This window comes from Electrona antarctica, assembly GCF_951216825.1.
Source record: "Electrona antarctica genome assembly, chromosome: 10".
NCBI lineage: Eukaryota > Metazoa > Chordata > Actinopteri > Myctophiformes > Myctophidae > Electrona > Electrona antarctica.
The window spans coordinates 33,600,399-33,616,997 of record NC_136791.1 but is presented as its reverse complement, the minus strand read 5'-3'; the positions used below and the strand labels follow the sequence as shown (position 1 = coordinate 33,616,997).

The window sequence follows — 16,599 nt, the reverse complement described above, 5'->3', positions numbered from 1 at the left end:
GAGTGTTATTGGAGTATCAAGTGGGAGAGTCGAGCACAGCGGACGTTTTCACCATTTGCTCAGTAACTATACAAAGTATTTTGTTGGAGAGAATCCACTGTGCGGCAGTCGTTGCATGGCAAACTTGCTGTTCTGCCATTAGCTGAGTCTAGAGAGGTACAGTGGAAATCCACTTTAAACCTGGTGCCCATATTTTGGGCATGCGGTTATCTGAAAAAATGTTCAAACATTTTCAAAGACTTTCTAAATGTAAAAAAGAAAACAAAACGTCTACAGTATAAGCTCACACATCGCATCGTTATGTGTTGTGAGCTTGTAGATTGGCTATTCATCGTACGACAAAGTATATATATATATAGGGTTGAAGTGGTTAAGTAGAGAAGGTGTTGCCACACTGCTCTTCATCAATGACTGCGTGACTGATATCCCTCATAAGTGGTGGACTGGTGGCGAAGACAAGGAATGCATGGAGACCACAGAGCAGTACGGTCATTGGTCACACATTAGAGCACTGGTTCCCAAACAGTGGTTCGGGACCCATTTGTGGGTCGTGGACCAATTTTTATGGTTCACGACTCAAGTAAAAATCCGATTTCCTTTTCCTACATAAAAAAAAAATATATATATATATATTATATATATATAAACAATGTATACATTTTATAAACCAAACAAATCCCAAACAGATCTAAGAAATCCCATGAATATTTTTTTTTATTATATGCACATTAAGAAGTAGTTAAAATATCCGATCTATTTACACTAGTTTGGGTCCTGGGTAAATGTCTAATTTCCCTTTTGGGTCATGGGCTAAAACGTGTGGGAACCAGTGCATTAGAGGTGCAGTACTTCCAATAGATGCAGAGTTGCAGACACACGTTCAGCTTCATTGTTAGTATCTGGCATTGTGCTGCTGACTGCTCTGTACTTCTACTATACACAACATGTAGGGTGGAAACCATGTACGTAGGATGTCCACAACTATTGCTTTTCAGCAGAAATGTAAAAAACGTAAGTGTTCCAATGGATCTTTTACAAAACCCACAGACCGACTTAACCACTTCCACTTCATTAAAAAATAATAATAGCAAGATCGCAGATCTACACAACTCATTGTGAGCTTGTAGATCAGCTATTTTTGCTACTTGTGCGTGACACTAATACAACAAAGTATGGAATTAATGTACAAAAACATAACACATGGAATTATGGAGGTACAATTAAGGTTTCTCTCGCCGACAGCAACGATATGCAGAATCATATTAAATATTTTCAGCTGCTCTAACGCTCGTCTCCGGCAGTGTTAACAAACCAATCTGCTCAAAATGGACCATGTTCCGCCTGGCATATGATGCTGGCATAAGTACAGTACACATCAAGTATTTGAAAGGAGTTTCAGTGGTATATTTGACCCACAATCACTCACCCCTCCGTCCCCTTCTCTCTCTGACACTAGTGTATAGTGTATTAATACAAACAAGCATGAAATGCATTTATTTATAACTTGCAAACAAAAATATGGTGAACAAATTGAAAACTCATCAAGTGTAAACATTTTATGTTCATGTCCATCTCAGCTTTCTTGTGACCTATCTTGACAGTTGCCCGATTTAACAAGGGTGGGCTACTGTTGTATGTTTCCCAAAGCAATTTAACACTGAAAGCACTTTGCTCTCTGTCAAGTTGATAGACCTAGATGATTTTGACACCAAACATTGGGAAACTCTATTCAATCCAGAAAGATTCACATCAAAAGCCTTCAAACAGCTTAAGGAAAATTCTGTCCTTCTCATGCCATTTAAACAAACAGTGCTTGGTACATCGACAAGGTTCATTTTCGTGGCCAGTGGAGACCCACAACGATGTGAAAACGACCATCCACGAGAAGCTGTTTTTTTTTACACTGTACATCCTTAGTATTTTTACACATAAATGTATATGATAGGGATGCACATTATTTTCCTTCTTACAGACAGCTTCAATAAAGCACTATGTCAGTCTGCTACTGCCGTGTGAGATGTCTTATTTATCATGTGACCGTATACAACAGGGGTTTTCAACTGATTTTGACCCAGGGTCAGGGACCACCATCCTGACTAAATAGTGGTGGGGGTTCATGCCCCATTCCATGGGTTAAGAAGATTAGAGGTTTTTGAGCGGTGCCAACCGCCTCCATTAGGTGACTTTGTGTGTGTCCATTGACCCCTGTCTGAGTAGGACCTATTGACCCCTGCAGCTGCTTAAGTAAACAACAGTGCTCGACTCCAAGGCCACACACACACACACACACACACAGATTTCTTTCTTCCTTGTTACTCACTAATCACACTATCACAGGCTACATTCATGAGCTGGACAGAAGAAATCTATAGTTTGACGATAAAAAATGATGAATAATGCTTTTCGTATGTCGTTTTTCATGATTTTCGACGATAAAAAAAATATCGAACATTTCTCTATTTTTTTATCATCAAACCATGAATATGATATTCATCATTTTCTTTTATTGTTGAAAACCGTGAAGATTTAAATTCATGTGTTTTTATCGTCGAAAACCATGAAAACATTATATAGCATGAAAATAACTTTTTATGGTTTTCATAATTTCTCTCATCTTTTTTTGATCGTCGGGAACTGCTCGACAGCTTCCGAGCAGACTTTGGTGTGAGGTACGTCAAAGTCAAGTTAGAATGATAAATGTAGAACATTGCTGTGATCTCGCTGTACGTCCATTATTTGGTGTACACCACGTTGATAAACGAGGCCCACTGTGTACCGATTTGTGTGATGTTTGGACAAAATATGTAGGAGCTAATAGAAAAAAATTAATTGCAAAAATGTGCCTCCTGGTGGCACTAATAGGGCAATGTTAAAAGCAGGTGAGATTGGCAAAAGGGGCGTTTCTGTGTGGAGTTTGCATGTTCTCCCCTAGGGTACAGTACCCTCTCAAAAAACATGCAGTAATCCTACTAATGCTGGTCTCTAAAATGCCTCCCCCTGGTGGCGCTTTTCGACGATAAAAGAATATTGTCAAAAACGTGAAAAACAAATGACTATAGTATGTCGTTTTTCATGCTTTTCATCTTTCTCAAATTTTTCTCATCGTCATTTTATATCATTGAAGGAAGCATGAGGTCAGTCCGTTGCTCTCCCCAAGTTGGCAGAGGGAACTGAGGAGTGTTGACACAAAAAACCGTGGGATAAAAAAAAAAACGTTTCCAAACGCAGAGCTCATGAATGGTCATCCACAGACATGGCTCATGAACCGTTTGACCCATAGACATATAAACGTAGACGCCTCTTCCGGCTCTGGGGCGTCTGTATCTCAACGGAAGGCAACACGGAGGTAATGGGAGGCAATGGCGATGCGTGATTGGATTGCATTGGCAAGCTTTCCCGAGATTCCTTGCGAAGCATAGCGGAAGCAAAACGGAAGAACGGAAGGGGACGTTCGGTAGGTGTGACCCCCTCTTTCCAGCAGCACTTGCCTTCCGAGATTCCGCTTGACTTCCTCCTCCCGGTGGAGAGTCTCCAACGAAAGTGCAGCGACCAATGAGGCATCTATATTTTTTAATATCTATCAAACTATGCACAGATTGCACACAAACGTAAAATCATTGTTTATTAAACATTTTGGAAAAATAAAAATAAAAACAGCTTGAAATGTTACAAAACATACTGAATAAAATGTGGTGATGTAAATATGAATCTGGAAGATTATGTCTAAAAGTTGAAGGCAAAAATCTATCACAATTTGCTGCCACATTCTGACATACCCTCAATTGTGATGATAACATTTATTTTTAAAAGCTATTTCAGATGTACAGTACACTTTATGGCTCAACATGAAGACCAAAGGCTCACGTAGACCGGATGTCAGCTTGTCTTGTGCCTGCAGGGAGCTAGCAACAAAACATGCACACACAATACGTTTAAGACAGAAATTATACTAGGACAAATCTATTGAAAAATAAAGACAATGGTCCTCATTCACAAAGGAGAAATACGTCACAGTGTAAATAATGCGGAAATAGATCGTATTTGATATCGTATTTATCCGTCCGATCACGCTACGATTTTTTGCCGTGCAATTCAAAGAGCTGTGTGTACCACAGGTACGCAGGTGTATGTCACAATGAATGCGAGTGGGTGCCAAATGATCGGAAAATCACCCAACAACTTAATTTGCATTGATCCACGCCCCCATTTCACACCATAAAAGGCGTCAAGCATGACTCAGCAGACAGCAGTAAAAACAAAAAACAAAAAAAAACTATAGGCCTTACAGCTCAAACGAAATAGAGGTCCTCCTGACGGAATGCAACAAAATAATGATATTTTCCAGTATAGTGGCTTCACAAATTAAAATAAAAATGATTGCTGGAAAGAAATTAGGCTATACTGCCGCGGTCAGTCAGTGCTGTGCAGATATGAATATAGCCCTCTATTAATTTCATAATTCCACAGGACCACAAACAAGTTTTTGCACCATTGTATAAAGTATACCACTGTAGGCCTACTATACAAACTGACACTCAATCCATCAAAGGACAGGAAATTAAAAGAAAATGACCATGTCAAGCGCCGGAGCGACGACGGCGACGGCCACCACCTGCAGTCTCTTTTTTTTTTACATCCATATACCATTACATTTGTGCGTGATTCTTTATATTGTCTATACCATTAAACTATATAAATCATTCTCCCAAGCTTACAAAACGGTGAACGCTGCTCCGCACCGCTGCAGCAATGTCAAGCTGATTTACGGTATAAAATGCAGCTTGGCCATTTATTTATTTAAGTTCAGGACCAAGGCAGCAAGCTAGCCTACTTGGCAATTATATTATAAAGCCTTTTCTTTTCTATTGAACAATTGCTCACTCACACCTTTGCAGAGGTAAAATAGATTTTTTTTATCAGAGCTGCATTGATTCATGCGGGGAATAGATTAATATCATCTCACTGTCATCTGTCTGAATGCCATGATGTGGAGAATGGATTTGTTCTGATCATGGACACGTAGGCAATAGGCATAGGCCTATAGCTATTTAGATTTTCAACCATATACGGCGGGTAGCCTCCTCTTTGTCAGCCTAAGTGCAGGTTAATTTCATGATATCGCGGTGCTCAATTCCAATGTGAATTTCACCCAGATTGGACTGTTCAGCGGCAGCATGCTTTTATATAAGCTATCATTTTTTTATGTGCTGACCAATGTTTTGGACACATGCCTAGTTTGCCTACATATTTTATCTGAGATTTGGGGACTTTTAATTGAGTCAGCATGAAGACTAAAGCCTTCTGAATAAAACTACGCAAGCAGTACACGACCCTCTGAGCTGGCGCAGCTTTTAGCGGAGTTTCCGACCAAACAACGTCACCGTCAAGTTCACGTTCAAGTTCATGAATTCCCACATAATGTGGGAATCCACGTAAATGCCTGTCCGCTCACGCTCCGCTCACGTAACGTCACTTTATGAGCGTAAACGCCGTTGTGAATGAGGCCCAATGTGCATGTGTACATATATAATAGGAATGTGTACCTCTATGCGAAGGTTTTGCATCTCCTCAGTGAGTGTGTTTCTCTCCTGCATCAGCTGGTTCTGTTTGGCCAACAACTCACACACCTGCTGGGCACTGGTCTGACAATGGCGGTCCAACTGCTGAAGCCTGCAACAAGAGCAACACAAGGAATCAGCATACAAATGGGTGTATATGCTTGTTTTTAAGCCATCTTAAAAACCATTCAACAGAGAAATAGAAGCTCTACAAGCTCACAACACTTCGAAACGCAACGTGAGCAACGAAATTTGGTGTTGAGGTGAAAAGGGAACAGATCAAGGAGCGAACGCTGTGGGATCCATCCTGGTAAACAGAATATACAGGGTTTAAGATGTTAAAGCACTAGCGTTTCCGCTCTAGCACCCTCCAGCTTTGAGGGTGCGTGTAAACACAAACACAAACATTGAATGCCATTGAAAATGAATGGCCATTTTTTAGTGTAACATTATGTAAACAAAACATTCCACAAGCCACCCATTCCCTCTGTGTTAATGGGGAATGTGAACACGAGCCACGCTGGCATGGATGATGTGAGTGAGAATGTTATATTTGACCTTTTAGAATGTAGATGGACATTGAAAATGTTCTTTAGGAGTTTTTAACCCTAAACCGCTGACACATCTATAGCTGAATATAAGTGAGTATATTGCTAATGCAGGACTAGGCTCTTTCAATGCTGGACTGGCTCTTTCAATAAAGCAATAGCAAAAAGGGAATATCCGCACTCTCTTGAGTATAGTTTCTTTAAGTTTCTTTATTAATGAGACGAGTACACAGCAGCAGACCACATAACGCTGAGGAAGGCCTGCGTGCCGAAACGCGTTTCTATTGATCTTCAACCCACTTAGCCGGGTTAGCTCGTCATCATCATCTTCACACACACACATGCACGCAGGCACGCACACACACATGTACAGTTGTACACACACCTCAAAACTCCTCCTCAGGCAGAAAAAACCTGGACAATTCAGCAATTTGATTTCAGTCACAGGGTAATGAATTGACATCATCAACAATCAGCATAGGAGGTGTAAATCTGCAGCAGCTCCACACAATTCACCTCACTACTACAGTGCAGGCCGACGCTACTGCTTTTACCAAGCTGTAACTGGTCATTGCTGATGATGATTGCTGTGACTTGACTGCTGATTGCAGTTCTGGAATCCCCACCCATAGGAAATCAATATTTAATACAGCATTGACACAGAATTGTGTCCTGGGTTACACATCATTTGTGACACAGAAGCATAGAAGATACAAGTGACAACTAAGAAAACACAAAGAGCTAGCCCTGAATGACCATAAATAAAACGTCTGTAACTCTGAGGGTGTACACTCAGAGTTAAAGCGGTACTTGCAAATAAAACATTTGAGAACCATATTAGTTGGACTCCTAATATGCCGTAGTGTCGTAGTAAATAAGTGTCATACATATTCTGAAGAAAACCTGGAGACTTGACATTCAGTAATTGGGTCTTGTGATCAAAATAAGAACATTATAATGGTGTGTAAAACAGAAAATAGTCTGTGACACAGATGACCCCTTGGATTAGCGCATAAAAAAATCCTGAAAAGCCTGGTGGTCTGAGTGAAAGGTAGATGCTCCACAAGTCAACGGTTGTGGGTTTGAATCTTGGTCGTGGTTAATCTTAATTTTCTGTCTTTCTAAGGCAGGGAGCATGGAGGCAGCCCACCTCCCTCCTCGTGCTGTCTTTTGGCTCTGGTAGGAGAGGGAGGGGCTGAAGAAATGTACATCTTAACACTTTGATTGCTACAAGATCTCAACAGGCCTATTTGGATGTTGCTACCGTTTAACATTGCACAAAGGCCTTGTTCGGGGGCCCACAGCAAAATGTTCTCTTATAGCGAGAATCACACGCATACATCAAAAGAAAGCTGAACTTGTCCACTTCAATTTAAAAAATACAATTTGATTTTACCATGTTCCATTCTGGAGATATTGACCTTTTTGCAACACCTGCATTTGCCTGGAAGTGGTTATCTTGAACAGCGAGCAGAGTTATGGATGGTTTAAAGTCAGAGACATTGACAGGCAGATATAAAATTGAACCCAATAAATATCCTATACATCCTATACACCGAATGAAAGCCCTGAATGTGTACTTTTACGAGGAAAAGAGTAAACATTGATCCCATGTACAGTTAGACAGTAATTGGTTATTGAATGCAGCTTGTGCCCACCAGATAACTTCAGAGAAGACATGGACGTGAACTCCTCAATATTCACAAAATAAGGCCTATAGCGACATATAAATACTATATACCGTATGAAACAAGACTCTCTGCTTTCATAAGAAAAAAACTTCTACTGTAGTAATAATAAAAATCACACCCATGTGAAGTGAGTGGTGCAACTCTGTCCCATATTCTGTTCTCTGCTTATTCAATACAGCTCGCTATATACGGACTGAGGCAGAAAGTCATGTAAACCTTTTATTTACAGTTTGGTCTGTAAACTTCTACTGTAATAATAAAAATCACACCCCTGTGAAGTGAGCGTTGCAACTGTTCTGTACTTATTCACTACAGCTCGCTATATACGGACTGAGACAAAGTCATGTAAACCTTTTATTTACAGTTTGGTCTGTAAACTTCTACTGTAATAATAAAAATCACACCCCTGTGAAGTGAGCGGTGCAACTGTTCTCTACAGTTGCACCGCGCAACTGTAGAGAACAGTTGCACCGCTCACTTCACAGGGGTGTGATTTTTATTATTACAGTAGAAGTTTACAGACCAAACTGTAAATAAAAGGTTTACATGACTTTCTGCCTCAGTCCGTATATAGCGAGCTGTATTGAATAAGCAGAGAACAGAATATGGGACAGAGTTGCACCACTCACTTCACATGGGTGTGATTTTTATTATTACTACAGTAGAAGTTTTTTTCTTATGAAAGCAGAGAGTCTTCTGTTTCATACGGTATATAGTATTTATATGTCGCTATAGGCCTTATTTTGTGAATGTTGAGTTCGGGTCCATGTCTTCTCTGCAGTTATATCTGGTGGGCGCAATGTGCAATGTAACCAATTTATGACAAACTGTACATGGGATCAATGTTTACTCTTTTCCTCGTAAAAGTACACATTCAGGGCTTTCATTCGGTGTATAGGATGTATAGCATATTTATTGTGTTTATTGTTATATCTGCCTGTCAATGTCTGACTATAAACCTTCATAACTCTGCTTTCTTAGATGATGATGATGATTGCCTCATTGTCTTGATCGCAAAACATTGGGGGGGGGGGTTCATGGGCACATTGGGCAGCAAAAGTCTTGATCCGTACGGCTATAAAAAGTCCCATTCCACCGTTCGGTTCAGAACTATAGTATAACGGTGAGACGCGTTGTCATCATCAGCTGATTTTGTTTTTCAAGCTAGTGAAGTATATTTACTAACAAGAGAACATGCCTGGGCATGCAGGTTGGAGGCGATGGAGGAAAAAAAAAGATTCACCCGGCTGTGATGTCAACGACAACGGATCACAACACCACGGTTTAGGACGCGGAAAAGTTCGTTATACATTACACCCGGGTCGATTACGTCCCCGAATCCCCGATGCGTTCATTGCGGTCTTATCACTACAATTATAATGAATAAAAAAGCGTTACAATCACCCGAGCGATCTCCGATTATGACGGTTCTGCATGGCGATACGTGATCCACCAACGGCACACTGTCTTGTCGTGGCGGCCCCTCGATACTGTGGTTAGTTCGTAGTATTGTAGGCTCGGGGATCGTTTGGTCGCTACAGTATGAAGAAGGAAACATGCATCTGTCCATGTGTGTTGCAGACGCAATGCAATTCCGATCGGATCCGGTGCATATGTGTTTAGGCAGCGATCCGTTCATCATGTTTTTTTCCGAGAGACAGAGCCAGCCAGGACAGAGCCCCCATCTCGCAAGGCCCTCCTCCTGCAGGAGAAACAGGAGGGGAGGGGGGAATCGAGTAGTATAGTGTTGTGTGAAAGCCAATAGCTGGAGGAAAGCCTGGTGAGGCGAGGTTAGGTGAAATTTGATTCTTTTCACACACCGACTGGATCATTCCATGGGCGCGCATGGGCGCGTCCATTTTACACTGGCTTAGTGGCTTCTACACGTAAAGCGGCCCGCCCTCCTGTTTTCAGGAGGGGAGGGTTTTTTTTTTTTTTTTCTGATCACGTGAGCGGGACTAAGCAGCAATGATAGGGCGATGGTTCTTCATTGTCCGGGTGGGTAAAAAGATGAATGAAAGTATGCTATAAAAAAGTGATTGAAACGTATTGATACGTGATTCGCACCCGACGTTTGATTAATTGATAACGTATTGATACGCGATTCGCGTCGGCTGTGTTAAGCAAAGTGTTTTTGATTTTATTTTTTGTGATTTTCCTTCCTCGAGCCCTCTTTTTAGAGTGGGAGGACCATGGAGGCAGCACAACACCAGAGGAAGGAGCTTAAGGATAACATTTTTTGTGATTACTGATTTATTTGTTTGTACTTTTTTGTGATTATTACTTTACAGTTTTATTTTCTCCTGTTGTTTCATATTATTAGTTTGAGCTGAGTTGTTTTATTGAGGCACTTGAATTGTCTTTTATTTGAGTTTTTTTATTGCATTTTGAATCCATTTATTTAAACGCACCAGTTTGAGTTTATTGTTCCCATGACATTATTGCTTGCGCCATGCTGGCACATGGGAGAAGCAAGAGAGAACTAAATATGTCACCTTTTAGAGACAGTGAAAATTTGCCAAATGGTGATCTTGAACTCACAATCTCTGGATTTCAAAGCATGTATCTTACCACTATGGCTCATGCTCCATCTATGGTGTACTCTTCAATGAAAGATTAGAGCCTGCCAAAAAAAATGCTTTGTAAGGCATGTACTGTACCAAATTAGCACTGCACCACAGTGGTTTATCTGCTATTTCTATTGCATGCTCTACATTGAAAGACTAGAGCCAGGTACAAACTTGGGGAAAACTACGTTTTTGAACCAATAAGAGACTTCTCAGTGTGAGTTTTGAACTCACAATCATTGCTTTGCAAGGCATGTTTCTTACCACTGTACCATATGTCATCTGGCAAAAAATCACTCTGCTGTATTTGTGACTCTATAGCTGTCTCAGTGACAGCTGTAATGAGAGGGATTCAGAATAAAGGAAAGACCGACCTGTCTTTCCTGTATTCAATGCGTGCAGACCACCACATCAGTGGTGTCAGTCTACCCAAAGTGGATGTGAAAGCTCACCTGCTACTGATTCCACGCCATGTTTGCAAGCACTCTAGTCTAGCCACACTGGCTCTTCAGTCTTTGCCATCTAAAAGTGCTTAATCTGGTACAATCCTGTTTGTAGACTTTGTTTCCCTCCTACCTGCCCTCTGCTTCCGCTTTCTCTACAATCTAAATAGGGCAAAAATGACCTACTTTAAAAAATGTGTTTCTTTGATATCTGGACAAAACAATTAGTACGGGCCGCTATGTATGCGTTTCCTTGTGTACTCATACATAATGTTTCTGTACAAATATCACATTTGGACCAAGACTGGGACAGCAACAGCAGCAGCAGCAACGTTAGTGAGGATTCCTTTAGAGTGCTTCAGTGCACCTACCTGTGGTAAAAAGAATATTAGGATAGATACTGACTATAAGAATTTGAAGGGAATATGATTTATAATCTGATGCAGACAAATGCGAGTGATGCCTGTCTGATGAGTAGATGCAAATCTCACATGCAAGATTTTAAAGAAGTTCTTCATAATCAGAGCCTGGAGCAAAACTATGGGGATTAATAGAGTTTTTATTATCGGTAAATGAACAATTCAATCGATTGCACCTGTTACACCTGTTTACATCTGTTGCACCCTTACTGTCAGCCCAAAGAAAGTCATCTTAACTTGACAACAGACTCAAACAGATGCTTCACGCGGATGGGGAGAGAGTTGTGTGCATACATGTGCAGTTATGAAACTCATTATTAGGCGGCCGTCCCAATTAGCGTGGCTCCTTCAACGCAGCCTGGCAGTCTCTGTGTTTGCTGCTGGGGGCCCCAGAGACAATGGACCCTTTCATTGCATGCTGGGACTAGAGGGCTGCTGTATGTATTTGTATGTGTGCTGGGGAACGGCTGGGATGTCTACAGCTGGGCTCTTTATTTTTGGATTTTCTGATGGGGGGGATTATAAATAGTGTGTGTGTGTGTATGTGTGTGTGTGTGTGTGTCTAAGGGTTGAAGAGGTGACATGTCTGTTAGATATTTCCCACCAGCAGCCCATTATTTCATCCATTCATCCATCCATTCACTCCTCCTCCTCCATTGCAGTGCTATTCATGTCCCACTCATACGACAGGGCAAACTCTCAGCGCTGGAATGCACATTAGCATACCCACCCAGCCATCCCTGTATATCAGCACGCACGCACGCACGCACGCACACACGCACACACACACACACACACACACACACACACACACACACACACACACACACACACACACACACACACACACCACACACCACACACACACACACACACACACACACACACACACACACACCACACACACACACACACACACACAGACACACACTTGATTAATCAAATAATTGTTAATTTGAAAAGATATATCAACACAATTTCTAATAGATTCTTTTTAATCATCCACAACACAACGTGAGCCCTATTTTAGACTGTAAAAGTTGAGCTTAAAAAAAAGAAAGATTATCCATTACTTCGATTAACTGTCTATTGCACGTCCAGTTGCTTCCAATCAAGACCCTCAATGTACTACAATGACTAAGTTGTATATTCAGTCCCATCTACGGTATTTCAAAAGGTTTCACGCTTGACAAGGAAGTAAGGAGGATGGGAGGGTATGGGCGAGTGGGAGCAGAGGGCTGGTTTGTAGTAGCAGTAGCTATAGGGGCAGAATGAGGGGAAGAGAGAGATGCAATGTATCCTGGGCGGTCCGGGTGGGGGTGCAGTCTGTCTGAGGGGAGAATTTCGTTGACTACGAAAAATGTCCGTCGACTACCAACACCTGTTGACTAAAACTAGATTAACATTAAACAAATCAGATGACTAAAATATGACAACAAACTAATTGAAAAACTATTCACAAGACTTAGGTGACATTCACACCAGAAAGCTTTGCTGCGATTAAAACGAATCCTGCTGCGCATTGTCAGAAAGTGCACTTCGTTTGGCAGGTGTGAAGGCTCATTCGAATCCTAATGCGTATCAAAGAACCGCATTCTACTCCGAGCAAAAACGGGGGGGTCCAGTCCCAGACGGCACGACACATGCACGTTATGAGTATAATTTGAAATTTTGATCACCATAGATTTCACTGTGTAGGCTATAGTTTATGAATGGAACACATTGATAAAGGTCCCCCTGCTGCGTTTCCAATTGCGGATGACAGTGTGAAGGCAAACCGCAGCAAATTAAATCTGCAAGAAGTCCCAATTCTCCTCCCATTCGCATCGAGTCTACCGAAGTATTAGGTGGGAATGTGACCTAAAACTTTCCGCAAGGATCGATCCTGCACAGACCAGATTGCAGCGCTGCGCATCATCGTGGAGCAGTCAATAGAGTGGAACTCCTCCCTCTATATCAATTTTGTGGACTATGAGAAAGCCTTTGACAGTCTGGACAGAGAGTCCCTCTGGAATCTTCTCCGACACTATGGGGTGCCAACCAAGATCGTTTCCATCATCAGGAACTCCTATGAGGGACTGACATGCAAGGTGGTCCACGGAGGGCAGCTCACAGAGGCATTACAAATAAGGACTGGGGTCAGACAAGGTTGTCTGCCCTCACCCTTTCTCTTCCTGTTAGCCATTGACTGGATAATGAAGACCTCCACGGGACAGAGAAGGTACGGAATTCAGTGGACACCTTGGAAGAAACTCGACGACTTGGACTATGCAGATGATTTGGCACTACTGTCGCACACCCAACAACAGATGCAGGAGAAGACCAACAAAGTGGCAGCCGTTTCGGCACAACTCGGACTCAACATCCACAAAGGCAAGACCAAGATCCTCAAGACCAAAACAGCTAACACCAACACAATAACACTGGACGGGGAGGCATTGGATGAAGTTGAAGCCTTCACTTATCTAGGCAGTGTGATCGACACGCAGGGGGGCACAGATGCTGACGTTAGAGCTAGAATCCGTAAAGCCCGTGCATCATTCATCCTATTATGGAACATCTGGAGTTCCAAAGAACTGACTTCCAACACCAAAGTTAGGTTCTTCAACACCAACATCAAAGCGGTCCTCCTATACGGAGCAGAAACATGGAGAACTACAGCTGCCACCATCAAGAAGGTGCAGGTCTTCATCAACAGCTGCCTGCGGAAGATCCTCCATATCCGATGGCCAGAGACCATCAGTAATAATGAACTCTGGCAGAGAACAAACCAGCTTCCGGCGGAAGAAGAAATAAGGAAACGCAGATGGCGATGGATAGGCCACACCCTACGAAAGCCTGCAAGTAACATCATAAGACAAGCCCTAACATGGAACCCACAGGGCAAGCGGAAAAGGGGTCGCCCTAGAAACACCTGGCGCAGAGACCTGGAGGCGGACATCAAGACCATGAAGACGACCTGGAACCAACTGGAGAGAACAGCTCAAGACAGAGATGCCTGGAGATCGCTTGTTGACGGCCTATGCCCCAGAAGGGGCAGAAGGCGTAAGTAAAGTAAAGTAAGTGACCTAAAACTAAAACTAAATCAAACTTTGCTGTCAAAATCAACACTACTCTTTTGGCAGTGGTACAGCCGTCTGCCTGAGAGGAGAACATGCAGTAGAGGTGGCTCAGAATATTTTGAATGGCTCTGGTGTGGTTTTTCTAAACTCCCTCTGATAAAAAGGTACAGAACAGTCAGTGATAATTTAACTCTGAGATTGTACAAATCAGATAAATTACGTCCGAGCATTGTGTGTAGACTAGACTTGTGTACCGTACATTATTGGTACACCTAACTGTGCGTTAATGCAAATTTCTTATCAGCCTATTACATGGCAGCAACTGGCAACATGGCAGCAACTGCATTTAGGCATGCACACATTATAAAGACGATCTGCTACAGTTCAAACTGGGCATGGGAATGCGAAAGAAAGTTGCTTTATGTGACTTTGAACATGTCATGGTTGTTGTTGCCAAATGGGCTGGTCTCAGAGTATTTCAGGAACTGCTGATCTAACTAGGGTTTTCACTCAACACCATCTCAAATGTTTACAGAGAATGGTGCAGTAACTCAAATAACCACTCAAATATAACCCAAGTATGCAGAAGAGCATCTCTGAATGCACAACACATAACACCTTGAGGCAGAAGAAGACCATAACAGGTCCTGTCAGCTAAGACAAACAGGAAACTGAGGCTACAATTCGCACAGGCTCACCAAAATTGGACAATAGAAGTTTGGAAACACATTGCCTGGTCTGAGGTTCGAATGGTAGGATCAGAATTTGACATCTACAATATGGCCACGTTCAATCACTTGAATCAGTGGTTCTCAAAGTGGCTTCGATCTGACCACCAAGGGTTCTAGAGGGGGTTCGAGGGTGTCCCCAGCAATATAATATAAATATAGCATTAGAAATCTGGTAAGGGATAATGTATGGCTGAGTGGTCATTGTTGATAGATAAATCACAGACAGGCTGATTAACCACCGACGCGTAGGTGGTTAATCAGCATGAAGGTGATTTATACAGTATATAAACAATGACCACTCAGCCATACATTATTCCGCTTATTACATGGCTACTTATTTACATAAATTAATAAATTTACCAAAAACACAACAAAACGAGATATTTCCTTGCTTGCGGTAATGAAAGTATTCCATAAGTATTGCGCTGGCCGGCGTCTGCCCAGCTGCAGTTGGGAAACAAGGAAGTGAGTTGATCAAATAGAATCCATTTTCGGGTACTGCATCGTCTATTCCTCACTCAAATGTTTTCTAAAACATTTTTGAGAGCAATGTTTAGCTGCAAATGACAATGTGTGTGCATTTACATGGCTGTCATGTTGGAAACAGCAGTAAATCAAGCAGGGCACAGCCGCGCAGCTGGTGCTCCGAGTGTTTGATTAAGCATCGGTCTGTTATAGAGCGGAGCGGTCTGTTATCAAGAAATAACACACCGCTGAATTCTGCGATTGACCAATCAGAATCAAGAATTCAACCAAGCCATGTAATAAACCACTTTAAACCTATACACATCGGCTCCGATCTACAACATGAAATTTGGAATATTTTAAAAGCATTTTAACCGAATACATGCCACCACCAGGAGCGTCCTCTGTCAATGTAAAGATTACTTTTCTACTTGCGAGGCCAGATTAAAGTTTTATTAATTGTAATTATTTTTAGGTTTTCTGAGCTCAATTGCACCCAATTGGTCTGGGGTTTTCTGACTCAAACAAGTGCTCTGATTTTCCTGCTGTTTGTGATGTAAGAGCCAGCAAATCCCATATATGTCAATGGGATTTGCCAGCAGATGTCACTGTTTTCATTGTTTTGCCTGTTTTCATTGCAGCTCAAAAGGCTTCCAAACCCCAGAGAAAACTCGAGACCACAGAAAATCCACTGAATGTTCAAAGTTCAGGTTTTTGGTGTGTAATTGAGTCATAAAACCTAAAAGAAAAACGAAAAACCTTTAACAACACAAAACTTGCGTGGGGGACCTGGCACAACATATTTTCAGATGGGGGTCCGATGACTATTATTAAATATAAATGTTGGGGTCCTTGACAAGAAAACGTTTGAGGGCCTGTGCCATGGCTCAGTGGTCCAGGCACCTTGGCTGGTGATCCAGTCTGGCAGTGTGCCGCCGCGGGTTCGACTCCCGATCCCGGCGGCCTTTACTGCATGTCACTCCCCCATCTCTCTCCCCATTTCCTGTCAGCCTACTGTCTGTCCCTCCATAAAAACTATAAAATAAAGGCGAAAGCCACAAAAAAAAAACATTAAAAAAAAGAAAACGTTTGAGAATCACTGTGATAGAGAACCC

At 42.0% G+C, this 16,599-nt stretch overlaps 1 protein-coding gene across 1 annotated transcript in view; it reads right to left on the bottom strand.

The window, feature by feature from the left end:
* Positions 1-3,553: 3,553 nt before the first annotated feature.
* sdccag8 (SHH signaling and ciliogenesis regulator sdccag8) overlaps positions 3,554-16,599 on the bottom strand; it is an 87,909-nt gene continuing 74,863 nt past the window's right edge. Inside the window, exons 17-18 of the mRNA XM_079513060.1 lie at positions 5,544-5,670; positions 3,554-3,902 (exon numbers count right to left, since the gene is read on the bottom strand). Coding sequence (XP_079369186.1) covers positions 3,861-3,902; positions 5,544-5,670 — 169 coding nt within the window. The 3' untranslated portion in view covers positions 3,554-3,860. The remainder of the gene's footprint in view (positions 3,903-5,543; positions 5,671-16,599) is intronic.